Genomic DNA, 19,025 nt, shown 5'->3' on the forward strand with positions numbered 1-19,025 from the left:
TTTGTGAGTAATTGTTTATGTCCGTATTGTGTGGCCCTGTATTTACGACGTGTATTGTGATATATTTTGAGTAAAATTGCTTTCTTTACTCTTATCTGCTGTCCTGCGCCTGACTCATCTCACTAGCTGCACACAGATGCTTTACAACAAATTAATAATTGATATCTAGGATTCACGTCTTCACCTCAACCAAAAATCTATGTTAAAGAATAAGACTAAATCAAATCAAACTATATTTCAGGTGCATTGCAAGTTTTATTTTATGATCTATTTAACTTAGATTTTTGGTTGAGATGGAGACGTGAATCCAACATATGAATTATTCATTTGTAGACAAAATGGAATTAAAGCCAGAGTAAGTCAGTGGAACTATCCAAGTAGAAGATAAAGCTCATTCAAATGTTGATATTTGGATGCGTTGTCAACCAAACACAATTCAATATTAATTCACAGTAAATAGCCTAAAGTTAACTAATGCAACATTCAACCTTAAAATTAGTAACACATCCATGGCCACATTTTGAGGTTACTGAAACTATACATTTCTTCTTATGTAATCATAAAAAGCGTGCATGTTCAAGATAGCATACATAGGTCATCGCAGGTCTGTGGAGATCTTCACAATTGCTCTAATAATCTGTGCAGAATTTAGAACGGCATTGCTCATTTGCACCTTGCACTTTTAATGTATTCTCAACTTCCATCCAGGTCATTTGGTTCTGCTATTAGATGAAGCACAGTGATAAAAAAATATCTGACAACATTTCTGACATTGTGTTCTATTAGAATTTGCTTATGCTTTTAGATGGTTGAAAGAATAGTGATAACACATTGGAAATTCAACTAACTTTTGGCTGTCTTTTTGAGTGGGTAAATATAGGTTGTAATCTCATTGATCAACGCTTGATCAACCCAATTATCCACATTGAAATGATGTGGTGTGCCCAGTGGGAGGGAGGGAGAGAGGGAGAGATGGAGTGGAAACCAGATCGCCTCTAGAGGAACAGTTAGAGAGCTGTAATTCTCTGTGTTTCTACTTTATGTCACATTGGTTTCAATTATCCATGGAGGACAAATTTTCACTTGAGAGATATAGTTACTGTATCTTAATTTGAGCCAATTTCACACAGCAGGAAAATAATCCTGCAGCAACAGGAAATGTGAATATCTATGATGGATTATAACTGACATTTTTTATAGGGGTTGATACATTTTTCATTAGGGCAAATCAAGTCTGACATTTTTAAGTGTAAATTACAAACTTAAGATGCCTTTTTAAACCTTGAATACACTACAAGGTTGCATTTCTTGCTGTGCAGGAAAATTCCTGCAACAACTGGATGATCAAATTAAGATATGCCTGTACAAATAAAGAACAAAACGTACAGAGAAGTCAGCTCTGCTCAAATGCAGCTCTCACTTAAATGTCAGATACAGATTGGCCAATATGTCAACCCACTCTCTAGACTGTCAAAAGAATCAGGTGACAAGCTAATGTGCGATGAACTTCTTTAAGTCTAACTGGATTCTTCTTATGCACCTATATGTATTTGTATGAGAGGGAGCGTGATCGAGGCAGACAATGGCATGATGAAAGACCTGCTTGCCTGAGAAGAGTCCATTTCCTCCACAGATTAGCTGCATGCTTTAACAAGATTGTGTGGGCACATGGGAGGATGGGACTGCCAGCTGATCGCTGTTCGTTAAACCATGGGCTGCCCTAGATAGATAGAGAGAGTGAGGAGAAAAGAGACAACTGCAAGCCAGCGTGCATGGGAAAATGAAATCAGCCCTCTATCTCTCAAACCAAGGGCTTTTTCTTCACATGAACAACCACAGACAGACAGAGACAGACGGAGATTCGCACGCACACACATGCACACACGCAGGCACACGAGCACGCGCACACACACACACACATACTCCCTCAAACAAAACAGGTGCTAAAACATCACTTGCTGAGATTTCCTCTCTCGTCTCAAAGAATCATGAAGGGGCAAACATGCAACCGTGTGCATAATAATCAGTTGGAAACCCTATAGCTAAACATTCCATCTCCAGGAAGGAGAGGAGAGAATGATGGCAAACTTCAAATGAACTTGAGAACTTCTGCCTGCTGGCATACTTTTACTGCAGCATCATCCACTCGAGTTGGCAGGATAATTAGCTACATTTTATTGGTGGTCGATTGAGGATGTCAGCTTGTCCTCCAGCATGCTGGTTACCTACCTCGGCAAGGAAAATTATGTTGAAGAGAACAAGAGAGGACTGTACAGCACTTTGAGATATCAGCTGATGTACGAAGGGCTATATAAATACATTTGATTTGTGAGGGTTCCGGGGTGAAGTTTCCCGAAGGTACAGATCTAGGATCAGCTTCCCCTCCTCTAATCCTAACCTTAACCATTAGTGGGGAAAATACAAAACTGACCCAAAATCAGTGTCTAGTGGCAACTTCACCCAGTGCAGGGCCGTACATAGACATTGAGATTGGAACTGGGAAGGTCAAATTTCCACCCCCAACCATTTTACAATTTTAACATGCAAAACAAATACAGTATAAAGCTCAATCACTTGCGATGAACCTATGACGTTTTCTGCTTTAACGGTAGTTCTCGTGAGACCTTGTCTTGTGCCCACTTTGGGACTTTTGCCCTAACCACCTGAATTGTGCCCTGTGCTTCCTTGTTGTTGAATGGTCATTTAAATCAATATGCATATTTATTTGTGAAAAATATAACTTAGAATTAATTGTCTTATAATTGTGAAATAAGAGGTAGAAAGCACAGCTTTTTAATAGAAAAATAAATTGGGTTGGCGGCACTCTAGGGCACCGCTGACACCTCCCTGTGTACACGTGCCCAAGGCTGAGTCATAGCGGTTGTGTGTTCTACATGCGTGGGCCCAAAGGATTATCAACGTTATTAAGATGAATAACATGGGTCAAAATCCAGACATTTGTTATGAAATATGTAATACTCCTTTATGCAGTCACTGAGCATTGGCTATAGACAGGCTTAAGAATACATTAATAAATACATTAATTATATTGTATACATAACAATGGGTTCACTATGGCTAACAAAAGGAGTAACGACATCTAACATATTCATGTTTCACTAATAAGGATTCTCATCATTTAGTGATAATGGTTATATAGTAATTAAACCTCATTAACATAAAATGTACAGTAATAATTGCTAATTCAATGATTCAGTTGTCCATGGCATTTACTATCGTACCCACAGACTAGACCAGAGCATGCACTGACTTAATAAGTCAAGATAAACCAGTGTTATTCAACCCTTGTAGCACTAACACTCTGATTCACTGTATTACCTCTTATACAATGGCATTGTTGAATACTCATTTCTGATTGGATTGAAGGGCATTCTAGAGTGTGCATTATTTCCCTATAATGCACAGTATATCAGCAAGCTAGAATTCATCGGCTTTAGTTCATTCTTACATGTTCTATGTTTGAGGTGCTTTTCAAAACATTATGGGCATTGTTGAATTACATTTTCATAATAGCAAGCTAAGACTCATGGTTTGGTTAGCTAAACTAGCAAGTCTGTTTGTTTGGTTACCAAGGCATGAAAGGACACTGAAGACATGCAGCTCAAAAAGCTCCCCTATTGATTTTGTTTAGGGACAATAAAATTATCCTACAGAAAGTATTCACACCCCTTGACCTTTTCCACATTTTGTTGTTTTACAGCGTGAATTTAAAATTGATTAAAAAAAGTTCAATGGCCTACCCCATATTTTTTAAGTGGAATTGTGTTCTCGTTCAACAAATCGATTAAAAATTAAAAGCTGACATTTTTTGAGTCAATAAGTATTCAACCCCGTTGTTATGACAAGGCTAAATAAGTTCAGGAGTAAAAATTTGCTTAACAAGTCCCATAATAAGTTTAATGGACTCTCTCTGTGTGCAATAATAGTGTTTAACACGATTTTTGAATGACCTCATCTCTGTACCCCACACGTAAAATGATCTATAAGGTCCCTCAGTCGAGCAGTGAATTTCAAACACAGATTCAACCACAAAGACCAAAGAAGGGTAGCTATTGATAGATGGGTAAAAATAATTGAATATCCCTTTGAGCATGGTGAAGTTATTAATTACATTTTGGATGGTGTATCAATACACCCAGTCACTACAAAGATACAGGTGTCATTCCTAACTCAGTTGCCGTAGAAGAAGAAAACCGCTCATGGATTTTACCATGAGGCCAATGGTGACTTTAAAATGGTTACAAAGTTTAATGGCTGTGATTGGAGAAAACTGAGGGTGGATCAACAATATTGTAGTTACTACACAATACTAAGCTAATTGACAGAGTGAAAAGAAGGAAGCCTGTACAGAATACAAATATTCCAAAATAAACATCCCTTTATGCAACAAGGCACTAAATAATACTTTAAAAAATGTGGCAAAGCAATTCACCTTTTGTCCTGAATACAAAGTGTTAAGTTTGAGGCAAATCCAATAGAACACATTACTGAGTACCACTCTCCATATTTTCAAGCATAGTGGCGGCTGCATCATGTTATGGGTATGCTTGTAATCATTTTCAGGATCACAAAGAAACAGAATGGCGCTAAGCACAGGCAAAATCCTAGAGGAAAACCTTGTTCAGTCTGCTTTCCAACAGACACTGGGAGATTAATTTACCTTTCAGTAGGACAATAACCTAAAACTCAAGGACAAATCTACATTGTATTTGCTTACCAAGAAGACAGTGAATGTTCCTGAGTGGCCGAGTTACAGATTTGACTTAAATCTACGTGAAGATCTATGGCAAGACCTGAAAATGGTTGTCTAGCAATGATCAACAACCAATTTGACAGAGCTTGAAGAATTCTTGAAAAGAATAATGGGCAAATGTTGCAAAATACAAGTGTGGAAAGCTCTTAGAGATTTACTCAGAAAGACTCACAGCTGTAATTTCTGCCAAAGGTGCTTCTACAAAGTATTAACTCAGGGGTATGAATACTTTTATAAATGAGATATTTCTGTATTTAATTTTCAATACATTTGCAAAGAATTCTAAAAACATGTTTCACTTTGTCTTTATAGGGTAATCTATGTAGATGGGTGAAGAAAAACATCTATTTAAACCATTTTGAATTCAGTCTGTCACACAAAATAAATTGAAAGAAGTGGCACAATGGCCAAAAGTTTAATGATATTCGGAGATTGTCAAACCAAATCATAATCAAATCAAATCGAATTGTATTTGTCACATGCGCCGAAAACAACAAGTGTAGACCTTACAGTGAAATGGTTACTTACAAGCCCTTAACCAACAATGTAGTTTTAAGAAAAAAATGGTAATAAAGTATTTACTAAAAGCTGAAGTAAAAAATAAAATAAAAAATAAAAGGTTTTTCGCGATTGTCATAGTTCACTTGATCGTGGTGTTGAAAATGCAAACCATGATGATAAGTGCTCAAAGTCAGTATTCGGTATGCAGTTATGCATTGCTTATTGGTTGTGTGTTGTGCATTGGCACAGAATTGTGTTGGTGGAAAATCTGTTGCACATATTTTATACAATTATAAATATAGCATCAAAATGTTGAAAATCTGATTTCCCCCTATCTGATCATTGTCTCCAGCCGGCTCTGATAGTGGTGTAATGAGACAGGCAGGGAGAGTGAGCTCGTCAGTGGTGATCGGCGAACCCTCAACCTTCTGGCCAATTAGACCTGTGTGGCATTGACTGTGCTACAAAACCATGCTGAAGTGGTAAAGTCGATATCCACGTTTATAAACACAGGTTTGCTATAGTTATTGTTATTGATGGTGGTAAAAATGATTTTTGAGTAAATGTTATGAGGGGGGTGTACATAAATGTTTACAGTACATATAGCACCGCTTCCAATCCAAATGCCAATGCCATTTATCAAACTCCAGGCGGTGCTATGGTCAGATGACATAAAAATAGAGCTCTTTGGCCACACACACCAGTTTTGCGTCGAAAAACGGAAGCATATGCAGAAAAGTACCTCACATCTATGGTAGAATATGGTGGTGCATCTTTGATGTTATGGGGCTATTTTGCTTCCACTGGTCCTTTGGCGATTGTTAAGGTCAATGGCATCACAAACTTTACCAAAGTACCAGGACATTTAAGCCAAAAACCTGGTTGTCTCTGCCAGGGGGCTGACACTTGGCTGCAAGTGGATCTTCCAACAAGACATTATCCTCAAGCACTCATCAAAATCCACAAAGAAATTGTAAATTGTAAATTGACCACAAAATCAGTCGCGGGCTTGAACCCCATTTTAAACATGGTTTAACTTGAAGAGGGCAGTCCATAAGAGCAGACAAAGGATATCAATGATCTGGAAACATTCTGTACAGAGGAATGGTCTCCAACGTGTTCTCCAATCTCATAAAACAATTTAGAAACAGGCTCAGTGTCATTATTCTTGCAATGGGAGGGTGCAGGGGTGACAATACTGTAATCTTTTTTCAAATTTTTGTATTACTTGTTAAACAAAATCTCTCTCTCTGAGCAATTGTATTAGTATAAATTAATATAATTTCCAAAATCTTTTGAGCATACAAAACAGTCAAAACTGTTCGCTGCTCTGGCACCCCAATGGTGGAACAAGCTCACAACGCCAGGACAGCGGAGTCAATCACCACCTTCCGGAGACACCTGAAACCCCACCTCTTTAAGGAATACCTGGGATAGGATAACGTAATCCTTCTAACCCCCCCATCCCCCCCCCCCCCCAAAAAAAGATATAGATGTACTATTGTAAAGTGGTTGTTCCACTGGATATCATAAGGTGAATGCACCGATTTGTAAGTCGCTCTGGATAAGAGCGTCTCCTAAATTACGTAAATGTAAATGTAATATAGATCAGCATTTGTATTATTTATTTTATACAGTCTTTTTTGCTCTTTATCAAGGGTGCCAATAATTATGGACCTGACTGTAGGTGTGTTAGTACCTTTTGGCTCTCCAGAACCAGAATGGAAAAACACTGCCCAGCTAACAAATGTTGGTTCCCAGAACATTCTGGGAAAGTTATCATGTCAAATGACCAAAGAATAACATGTGAGGAACGTTATTACAACATTCTGTGTTACCTGGGTGAACTAGACTAGAACATGACTGCCATGACTTGATCACTGGAACTTGTTTGTTTTGAACTATGTCTTCTTTGCATATTCTAATTTGGCAATGAAAGGTATCTCTCAAACAAGGCTAGTAACGGAGCTTGCCAGGTCTTGTGTAAAACAAACATCACACACAAGTCACACACAAACCAATCAAAGCTTTAGCAGATTAGGAAATTTCATCCTGTCGAGGTTTGTATGGTAGCGAGAGAGTGATTTTCTCCCATGTTAATACGGCTTTATTACGGAAAGAGTTTCTGTGATCACGGATCAGCAACCATTACGCCCAAATATGATGTCACAGCTCTGGTGTCATTTGATCGCTCAAATATAACTACATAAACTAATACTTCCCTTATTTTTACTCAGGCTGTACTCTGAGTAGAGTGCAGGGTTGGAAACATAAAAGTGATAAAAAAAATATCCTTTAGATATGCCACAATTAATAATTAAATACCTCAGCTTCACTCGTCAGAAAGGGTGATGCTTGAAATGCTTTGAACAAGCTGTGGAGGAAGTGAATAAATACATAAATTGTGTGTTTGTGCACCATGCGAGCAAGAAACCCACCAAATTGAAATTACACAGAGAGGATGAAAGGGGGAAGTAATTTGAACACAAACCATGAACCCTCAGAAAGCTTTTTAACTCTTAAATAGTAAAAAAACACACCTAACTGTAGCACTTCTCAAATCACTGATCGCATGAACCAGCTTTAGAAACAGAAGCACCTCAGGCACCAACCAACCTGTAAAGCAAATAGCATGTTTGCACTTCACAGGCTATAGACAGTTTATCTGCTGGCTATTGGTATTTAGAAGTTGCCTATATGAAGCCACATTGTGCTTATCACTTCAATGGAATACATTCCGAGTGCCACTGCATGTCGTGCCACTGTTTTGCATTCAGCTTCGGCACATACAGTTTTTAAATTTTTCGATTTTTGTTTTACAGTTCTGCATCCATTCAACTCTACTTCACTAAAAAACATAATGGAACATTGCAATGCTTGAAAGGGACTCTCTAACCCTCTTGATGACAAATTGAGCATGCTTCAGCGCTCAAAGGATGAAACATGCCTGGAAAAGACTTCAATTGAACGTCACTCAATGAAAGTCATCAGTGGAGGTGTCAGGTGTTTACCACACTATAGGTAATGCAGTTTCACTGAGAGACTATAGCTGCAACCCAGATGGCACCCTATTTCCTATATGCCTCTGGTCAAAAGTAGCGCACTATATTAGGAATAGGGTACCATTTGTGACGCAACAAATTGTTTACATTTTAGTAGCAGATGTTCTTATCCAGAGCGAATTACAGGAGCAATTAGGGTTAAGTGCCTTGCTCTAGGGCACATCAACAGATTTTTCATCTAGTCAGCTCGTGGGTTACTGGCACATTGCTCTTAACCTCTAGGCTACCAAATAATATGGGAGTGACTTCGGATTGTAGTCTAATGTAAAGGGATGAATCACGAGTATGGGAGAAGTTGTGAACTTGCTGACTTAACATCAATTCTGATGAACTTCTGAGCTCTGTATTGTGCTCTCGGGCACAATATATATACATTTCTTTCCACAGAGCCGGGGGGTGAGACAGGGATGCAGCTTAAGCCCCACCCTCCTCAACATATATATCAACGAATTGGCGAGGGCACTAGAACAGTCTGCAGCACCCGGCCTCACCCTACTAGAATCTGAAGTCAAATGTCTACTGTATGCTGATGATCTGGCGCTTCTGTCCCCAACCAAGGAGTACCTACAGCAGCACCTAGATCTTCTGCACAGATTATGTCAGCCCTGGACCCTGACAGTCAATCTCAGTAAGCCAAAAAATATGGTTTTCCAAAAAAGGTCCAGTTGCCAGGACCACGAATACAAATTCCATCTAGTCACCGTTGCCCTAGAGCACACAAAAAAACTGTACATTCCTCGGACAAAACATCAGCACTATAGGTAACTTCCACAAAGCAGAAAACAATCTGAGAGACAAGGCAAGAAGGGGCTTCTATGCTATCAAAAGGAACATAAAATTTGACATACCAATTAGGATCTGGCTAAAAATACTTGAATCAGTTATAGAACCCATTGCCCTTTATGGTTGTGAGGTCTGGGGTCCGCTCACCAACCAAGAATTCACTAAATGGGATAAACACCAAATTAAGACTATGCATGCAGAATTATTCAAAAATATCCTCAATGTACAACGTAAAACACCAAGAGCAGAATTAGGCCGATACCCGCTAATTATCAAAATCCAGAAAATAGACGATAAATTCTACAACCACCTAAAAGGAAACGATTCCTTAAACCTTCCATAACAAACACATCACCTACAGAGAAATTAACATGGAGAAGAGCCACCTAAGCAAGCTGGTCCTTGGGGCTCTGTTCACAAACCCAAACAGACCCCACAGAGCCCCAGGACAGCAACCCAGTTAGACCCAAACAAATCATGAGAAAACAAAAAGATAATTACTTGACACATTGGAAAGAATTTACAAAAAAACTGAGAAAACTAGATTGCTATTTGGCCTCATAACAGAGAGTACACAGTGGCAGAATACCTGACCACTGTGACTGACCCAAAATGAAAGAAATATTTGACTATGTATAGACTCAGTAATCATAGCCTTGCTATTGAGAAAGGACGCCGAAGGCAGACCTGGCTTTCAAGAGAAGACAGGCTATGTGTACACTGCCCACAAAATGAGGTGGAGACTGAGCTGCACTTCCTAACCTCCTGCAAAATGTATGACCATAGAGACACATATTTCCCTCAGATTACACAGACCCATAAAGAAAACAAATCCAAATATGATAAACTCCCATAAACTCCCTGTTCATTTTAACATGGCGCCGGAGGGGAGGTCTGCCTTTTTATCGGCTCTCAACCAACCATGCTGTTTTGTTTGTTTTTTTGCGTTGTTCGTAACTTGTTTTGTACATAATGTTGCTGCTACCATCTCTTATGACCGAAAAGAGCTTCTGGACATCAGAACTGAGATTACTCACCTCAAACTGGACGAAGAGTTCTTCTTCAATGAGTCGGATGGGAGGGATATACTACTACAGACACCCGACCAGGCCCAGATCTCTGTGCTTCGCTGGAAAAGGAAATGGTTTCGCGGAAAGAGATCAGGGTGCCTTGTGAGGATCAGGACAAGTGGCAAATCTGCCCTTGCCTTCCATCCTGCTCGCTAACGTTCAATCACTGGAAAATAAATGGGACGAACTGAAAGCACGTATATCCTACCAACAGGACATTAAAAGCTGTAATATCTAATATTTCACAGAGTAGTGGCTGAACGACAACATTAAGAACATACAACTGGCGGGTTATACACTCTATCGGCAGGACAGAACAGCAGCCTCTTGTAAGACACGGGGCAGGGGCCTATGCATATTTATAAACAATAGCTGGTGCACGATATCTAAGGAAGTCTCAAGGTTTTGCCTGCTTGAGTATCTCATGATAACTATCTACCTAGAGAGTTTATCTGTACTTTTCATAGCTGTCTACATACCACTACAGACCGAGGCTGGCACTTAATGAGCTGTATTCCTATAAGCAAACAGGAAAACATTCATCCAGAGGTGGAGCTCCTAGTGGCCTGGGACTTTAATACAGAGAAACTTAAATCAGTTTTACCTAATTTCTATCAGCATGTTAAATGTGCAACCAGAGGAAAAAACATTCTAGACCACCTTTAATCCACACACAGAGACGCGTACAAGGCTCTCCCTCACCCTCCATTTGGCAAATCCGACCATATCTCTATCCTCCTGATTCCTCCTTACAAGCAAAAGTTAAAGGAGGAAGCACTAGTGACTCGGTCAATAAAAGAGTGGTCAGATGAAGCAGATGCTAAACTACAGAAGGCCAGCATCCCGGAGTCGCCTCTTCATTGTTGTCGTTGAGACGTGTTTTGCAGGTACTATTTAATGAAGCTGCCAGTTGAGGACTGTTTCTCAAACTAGACACTCTAATGTACTTGTCCTGTTGCTCAGTTGTGCACCGGGGCCTCCCACTCCTCTTTATATTCTGGTTAGAGCCAGTTTGCGCTGTTTTGTGAAGGGAGTAGTACACAGCGTTGTACAAGATCTTCAGTTTCCTGGCAATTTCTCGCATGGAATAGCCTTCATTTCTTAGAACAAGAATAGACTGACAAGTTTTAGAAGAACGTTCTGGCCATTTTGAGCCTGTAATCAAACCCACAAATGCTGATGCTCCAGATACTCCAGATAGTCTAAAGAAGGCCACTTTTGTTGCTTCTTTAATCAGCAGTTTTCAGCTGTGCTAACATAACTGCAGAAGTGTTTTCTAATGATCAATTAGTATTTCAAAGTGATAAACTTGGATTAGCTAACACAATGTGCCATTGGAACACAGGAGTGATGGTTGCTGATAATGGGCCTCTGTAAGCCCATTAAAAATCTGACGTTTCTAGCTACAATAGTCATTTACAACATTAACAATGTCTACACTGTATTTCTGATCAATTTGATGTTATTTTAATGGAAAAAAAGTAGCTTTTCTTTAAAAAACAAGGACATTTCTAAGTGAACCCAAACTTTTGAACAGTGGACAAAAGGAACACCTATGTGAGAATGCTATTCATTGACTACAGCTCAGTGTTCCATAGTGCCCTCAAAGCTCATCACTAAGCTTAGGACCCTGGGACTAAACACCTCCCTCTGCAACTGGATCCTGAACTAGCTGACGGGCCGCCCCCAGGTGTTAAAGGTAGGTAACAATACATCCGCCACGCTGATCCTCAATTTCTCAACCTTCAGGGTTGCGTGCTCAGTCCCCTCTTGTACTCCCTGTTCACTCATGACTGCACGGCCAGGCACGACTCCAACACCATCATTAAGTTAGCTGATGACACAACAGTGGTAGGCCTGATCACCAACAACGATGAGACAGCCTATATGGAGGAGGTCAGAGACCTGACCGTGGGGTGCATGACAACAACCTCTCCCTCAAAGGAAATGATTGTGGACTACAGGAAAAGGAGGACTGAGCATGTCCCCATTCTCATCGACGGGGCTGTAGTGGAGCAGGATGAGAGCTTCAAGTTCCTTGGTGTCCACAACACCAACAAACTAGCATGGTCCAAGCACACCAAGACAGTCGTGAAGAGGGCACGACAAAACCTATTCCCCCTCAGGAGACTGAAAAGATTTGGCATGGGTCCTCAGGTCCTCAAAAGGTTTTAAAGCTGCACCATCGAGAGCATTCTGACGGGTTGCATCACTGCCTGGTATGGCAACTGCTCGGCCTCTGACCGCAAGGCACTACAGAGGGTAATGCGTACGGCCCAGTACATTAACGGGCCAAGCTTCCTGCCATCCAGGACCTCTATACCAGGCGGTGTCAGGGGAAAGCCCTAAAAATTGTTGAAGACTCCAGCCAGCAGTACCGGAGCGCCAAGTCTAGGTCCAAGAGGCTTCTAAACAGCTTCTACCCCGAAGCCATAAGACTCCTGAACAGCTAATCAAATGGCTACCCAGACTATTTGCACTGCCCCCTTCTATCCTGCTGCTACTCTAGGTTATTATCTATGCATTGTGACTTTAATAACTCTAACTACATGTACGTATTACTTCAATTACCTCGACACCGGTACCCCCTGTATATAGCCCCGCTATTGTTATTTACTGCTGCTCTTTAATTATTTTTTATTCTTAGCTCTTATCTTTTTGGGGTATTTTCTTAAAACCAATAGGGCAATATTTTCACGTCCGGATGAAAAGCGTTCCCAAAGTAAACGGCCTGCTACTCAGGCCCAGAACCTAGGATACGCATATAATTGTTCGATTTGGATCGGAAACACTCTAAAGTTTCTAAAACTGTAAAATAATGTCTTATTTGGCAGGCAAAACCCTAAGGGTTCACTGTGTTTTCTATTGGTTTTCTATGGGAAACTAGATTTATGAGGCACCTGGTTGCAGTTCCTATGGCTTCCACTAGATGTCAACAGTCTTTAGAAATTGGTTGATGGTTTTCCTTTGAGAAATGAAGAAGTACGGCTATTCAGTATGAGTGTCAAGTCAAGTGGACTCTTGTTTGGTGCGCACGACCTGTAACTCGCTCCACTTTGATTTGATCCGCTATTGAACACAGTATATTCCGTCTTAAATTTTATCGATTATTTACGTTTTAGGATACCTAAAGTTGGATTAGGAAAGTTGTTTGAAATGTTTGGACCAAGTTTACAAGTAACTTATTAGATAATTTGTAGTGATGTTGGGCGAGTTGGAACCGGTGTTTTTCTGTATCAAATGCTCCAAATAAATTTACATTTTTGGGGATATAAAGAAGGAGTTTATCGAACAAAAGGACCATTTGTGATTTTTCTGGGACATATTGGAGTGCCAACAGAAGAAGATCTTCAAAGGTAAGGCATGAATTATATCGTTATTTCTGACTTTTGTGTCACACCTGCTTGGTTGAAATATGATTTTCATGTGTTTGTATGATGGGGTGCTGTCCTCAGATAATTGCATGGTTTGCTTTCGCCGTAAAGCCTTTTTGAAATCTGACATGGTGGCTGGATTAACAAGAAGTTAAGCTTTATTTTGGTGTATTGCACTTGTGATTTTATGAAAGTTAAATATTTCTAATAATTTAATTTGAATTTTGCTCTGCAATTTCACCGGATGTTGTCGGCTAGCGGAATGTCTAGCCGTAACTTAAGGGCTTGTAAGTAAGCATTTTACTGTAAGATCTACACCTGTTGTATTCTGCGCTATCAGAAATCAAGGTAAGACCCAGATGCAGACTGTCAAAGTAACAATGTTTATTGTAACAACGGGCAGGCAAAGACAGGTCAAGGCAGGCAGGGGTCGATAATCCAGGGTAAGGCAACGATACAGGACTGCAGGCAGACTCATGGTCAGAGACAGGCAGAGTACAGTAATCCTGAGGTGGAGCAAAGGTACAGGATGGCAGGCAGGCTCAGGGACAGGCAGAGAGGTCAGGTGGGTGGGTACAGGATCAGGACAGGCAAAGGTCAAAAACAAGAAGGACGAGAAAGAGAGGCTGGGAAAAGATAGGAGCTGAAAGGAAAAACGCTGGTAAGCTTGAACAAACAAGACGAACTGGCAACAAACAGACAGAGAAAACAGGTATAAATACACAGGGATAATTCGGAAGATGGGCGACGCCTGGAGGGGGTTGGAGACAAGCACAAGGACAGCTGAAACAGATCAGGGCGTGACAGTACCACCCCTCTAGGGACTCCACCTGGACGGATACCTGGGAGACTGGGGTGCAGACGGTGAAAGTCGGCGATGAGGGCCGGGTCCAAGATATCTTTAGCGGGAACCCAGCACCTCTCCTCTGTGCCATAACCCTCCCAGTCAACCAGATACTGGAAACCCCTACCCTGTGGTTGAACCCTCAGGAGGTCTCACTGTGTATACTGGCTGGCCATCGATGACACGGGGAGAGGTATGGCCCTAGAAACAGAAGAAAAGGGGCAGTCAGACATGGTTTTGACTAAAGGTAGGAAAAATACAGAGGGTATGAGGCAACAGAGGATGAACAGCAGATGATCTTGGAGCGGGGGTGACAGGTCTCGGCTTCCGGGGGTGTAGCCGCAGCCCTATAGCTACGTGCCAGTGCCTCAGGCTTAACCTTCTTGGATACCGGTCGGTGCTGCGGAAGTGAAGTGGCCCGGGCCTTACTGAACCCCTCCCGGAGGTCCTGGTACTCTGTGGAGCTGGCGGAGAGGTCCAGGGCAATTTCCAAGCCCCAGGAAGATGTCCCGGGGCAGGCAGAGCTGACTTCAGGCAATGAGTGTGGTAGGACGGGCTCCAGCCCACGATGGCACCAGTAGCCCAGTCAATGGAGGGATTGTGTCGCTGGAGACTCAACCAGCAGGAATTGGATAGTCTCACTGTGGTTCCCCAACACTCGTAGTTTGACAGGGGTGGTCTGGTGGGTGACCCAGCCTATAGAGCGCACGTCCAGCGCTCTAACACCAATGGGAATGGAGGGTGTTGCGTGGGGATGCCCAGCTCGGATGCCAGGTTAACGTCCATGAGACTCACATCGGCCCCTGAGTCGATGAGTACCTGGAGGCTTGGACTGGTCGCCCCACAGCCTGGTGGCATGGAGAGGGGGGCGAGTAAAGGAAGAAGAACAATTAGCTTTCAGACCCACCAGTGTACTCACTCCAACAATTGAGCTAGCTCTCTTGAAGGGACAGGTAGACACAAAATGACCGGCAATACTGTAATACAGACAGCTCTGGGTCTCAAGCCTGCGTACGTTTTCGGCTAGACATCCTAGCCCTGCCGAGCTGCATCGGCTCGGGAAGAGGTGAATCGGCAGTCTCCGGAGGCTCTTTGAGGGACTCGGGTAATGTCGGATCCTCTCGGGGACGTAGACGCCGGGGACTTCCGGATTTCATCAGCTACAAGGTGGGACCCCTGAGTGAGCGATTGGGACTGCAGTCGGACCTTTTCTCCCTCCTACGAGAGAGCGAGAGAGAGAGAGCCTGCCCTGTGTGTGTAGTCCAGTGTGTGTGTGTGTGTGTGTGTGTGTGTGTGTGTGTGTGTGTGTGTGTGTGTGTGTGTGTGTGTGTGTGTGTGTGTGTGTGTGTGTGTGTGGATGTTTCATAGCAGCTGTTTAGCTCTACAGCAGGTAGTTCTACAGCAGTGTATGCGTCAAGTTGGGTGAAAAAAAGACTAAATGCCCTTACGTTGATTACTTCATCACATAAATATTTTGGGTTGAAATGACATGGAAACAAAGATGATTCAACCAGTCTTTGCCCAGTGATAAGTTTCTCTCTAATTGGTAACAGTTACTTGGTTGTAGGAGACAGTCTGTGTGCTTCATATCCGGGTTGAGTTTTCCAATATAATGGCAATATTGAGACTTCCCATTTTCATCCACAAAGGAACTACGTTACTATAAGCCTCCCATGTCATTTCACTACATTATCCTCTCTTTTTTCAGGCATGTTGTACTGTATTTGTTTGTATTCATGTTTTGAACTTTTTGTACTCTTTCTTTATTACTCGTTTTGAAAGTCACTCTTCTGAAGGGTGACTTTCTCTCCATACTATTAGCCAGCATATGAATTAATGTTTGTGACTGGTGTGGATGTGATTGGTTTTGTTTTGTAAATCAAATCAAGCTCTCTTTACTTAGCATGGATTCTCCCAGGTGTGCATTTAAATGGTCTGGTTGATTGGACAATGTGATAAGTGCATTCTCTTGAGACAATGATTTGCAAAGTAATCATGCAAAAATGTTAGTGAAGTGTTGTTGCTATAGGGTTGGTGGATTCCATCATACATCAATATTAACCTGTTGGTTTTGTGTATCAAATCAGTCATTGGACATGCATATAATTGGCTCTAACTGACTGGGACTGATAAAATGCGCCACAGAGCCTTATCATAATTGAAACTGGGCCGTGAAGTACATTTCACTCTAGATAGCAAGCGTTTTAACATTTTGACTACCCTGCCTTTGCAAACTTGACGTCCCAATAAATTTGCTTAATTTAGCCCACTATTTGACCCAGTTTAAAGGAGCTTAGCACCCACAACAAAAGAAGGGCAGAGCGAATTTCTTGAATAAGGAACTCTGTCCAACTAGAACGCAGCGGTAACTTTTGATTGACTTAATTCCCCTTCATTTCAAGATCATCTCTGGGCGGTTCACAAAGCTGGGGGACTGGCAGCCTCTAACAACACTGCAGAGTGAGGAATGAGGCAGCCATGTCACATTGGATCCATATCAGACCGGCTCTCGCTCCCCGTTCCCCAGGAGCCACCTCCCCTTAATAGGCAGAATAAATGAGGTGTCAGTCAGGACGATGGCAGTCAGAGCTCCAGCAGCAGACACATCCCTCTGTCTCCTATCTCGGTGTGTCTTGCGAGAGAAAAGCTGTCTTGTCGTGGTTCTGGGATTCACTTCACTCTTTGCGTTGTAGGAGCGACAACAGATCCACTTTGGGTTGTCCCACGCGGGGTGTCTCTGGTTCTGCTCCGACAGAGAAAGAAAAGGAGAGAGAGAGAGAGCGAGAGGGAAAAAGAACAAGACAGAATGAGATAGTGAGAGAGAGTCAAAAAGAAAGAAAGAGAGAGGAAGAGAAAAGTGTTATCAGTGTGCTGCACTCTCAGGCCTGTCAGAGCCATTGCCATTGAACTCTGGTCTTTACTCTCTTTCCCCCTCCCCCTCTCCTCCAGGGCTGTCTGCATGGAGACACAGCTATCTCTTCCAGAGTCTGTGGAACGTACAACTCCTCTGGGAAAAGGGTTCCAGGAAAGAGATGTCCACGAGAGTGTAAGGACTTACAGGAAACTCCCTGAGGATGAGTGTTTTTCCTAGTAGTCTAACATTCTGACCAGATAGCATGCACGCGTGCGTCTGCGTGCACTATCACCCCCCACACCAGACACGATCAGGACACGCAGGTCGAAAAGCATTGAACATTTATGGCAATTTAGCTAGCTAGCTTGCTGTTGCTAGCTAATTTGTCCTGGGATCTAAACATTGGGTTGTTATTTTACCTGAAAGGTCCTCTACTCCTACAATTAATCCACAGATAAAACGGTAAACCGAATTCGTTTCTAGTCATCCCTCCTCCTTCCATCAGGCTTCTTCTTCTTCTTTGGACTTTATATGACTTTAATATACTTTTAGGTATATTACCACAGCTGACTGGAGTGTGGACCTCAAGTTCATCTTTCAATCACCCACATTGGTATATGCTCCTAAAACCAATGAGGAGATGGAAGAGGAAGGACTTGCAGTGCGTCATGCGTCACAAGTCCATAAGTCCACAAGTTCTGTTTTAGCACCTGGCTACGCAGACGCTCGCTGACGCGCGCGAGCAGTGTGGGTGCAATGATTGAATAACATGTATGTGTACATTTATTTTGCAACGCTCGCACACGCGACGCGTCCGGTCTGGTCAGCATATAAGATTACTTCCTTAACTTCCCTTTCCTTCATTAGCACTGATCTTTTGAGGATTTTAAATCGAGGAAAGGATGATTTACAATATTGTGACAACAAATCACTTCCATTCACATTGGTGGAGATGAAGGAAAGGAGACGAGGAAAGGAAGTCATTCAATAGAATGGGGACATGCCCGTGGCCTCGTCTCAAATGCACTCATTGACAAGAGGAACCACCAGCTCCTCCTAAAAGTGGGCAGAGAAGAGTATACTTCGACAGGAGGAAAGGACAATGATGAATGTGGTTATAAAACCAGTGGCCGACTTCCACACGTTTCAGTGGATCGGATACCAAGGGAGCAGACGAGCTCACTGGAGCGACAAGAAACTAGGTGATGTGAAAAGCATGTTGGAAACAAATCTCTCATCAAACATTGATGTCTCTCCTCGCTCAACAAATCCTGCCTCTCCAAACCGGGCCTCAAAAGCTGCCCTACACGTGGCAATCACCTCTAAATGTATGATGTTTCTGAAGTGGTGTTCATCGCTTCATTATATGCCATTTCCTCAGTGACAGTAGAGGTCTAGGATGCCTTTTCATTTTAAAGGTGTAACATGAATAACGCACAGCATTACATCCCACTGGAAAAATCTGGCTGAATCAACATTGTTTCCACGTAATTTCCACAAAAACAATTCATGTGATGGCGTTGAATCAACGTGGAAAATAGATTGGATTTGCAAAAAGTCATCAATGTAAGGGAATTTTGTATTCTTTTCATCCAATGTTTATCCTAAATCCAATGACATGGTGAATATTTTGCTGTTGATTTCACATTGAATTAAAGTTATTTGACAACTCAATCAAATGTAAATCAAAACAAGACGTTGAAATGACGTCTGTGCCCAGTGGGATAATAATAAATTGTATAATCAACCATAACTAACCCAGT

The 19,025-nt window shown here is 41.9% G+C and overlaps 1 protein-coding gene across 1 annotated transcript in view; it reads left to right on the top strand.

The window, feature by feature from the left end:
- The window catches only part of LOC106566924 (transmembrane protein 26), a 35,657-nt gene extending 18,177 nt beyond the window's left edge, over positions 1-17,480 (top strand). Inside the window, exon 5 of the mRNA XM_014135528.2 lies at positions 17,358-17,480. Coding sequence (XP_013991003.1) covers positions 17,358-17,480 — 123 coding nt within the window. The remainder of the gene's footprint in view (positions 1-17,357) is intronic.
- The last annotated feature ends 1,545 nt before the right edge of the window (positions 17,481-19,025 follow it).

The sequence above is a fragment of the Salmo salar genome, chromosome ssa13 (genome assembly GCF_905237065.1).
Source record: "Salmo salar chromosome ssa13, Ssal_v3.1, whole genome shotgun sequence".
In the NCBI taxonomy this organism is placed as follows: Eukaryota; Metazoa; Chordata; class Actinopteri; order Salmoniformes; family Salmonidae; genus Salmo; species Salmo salar.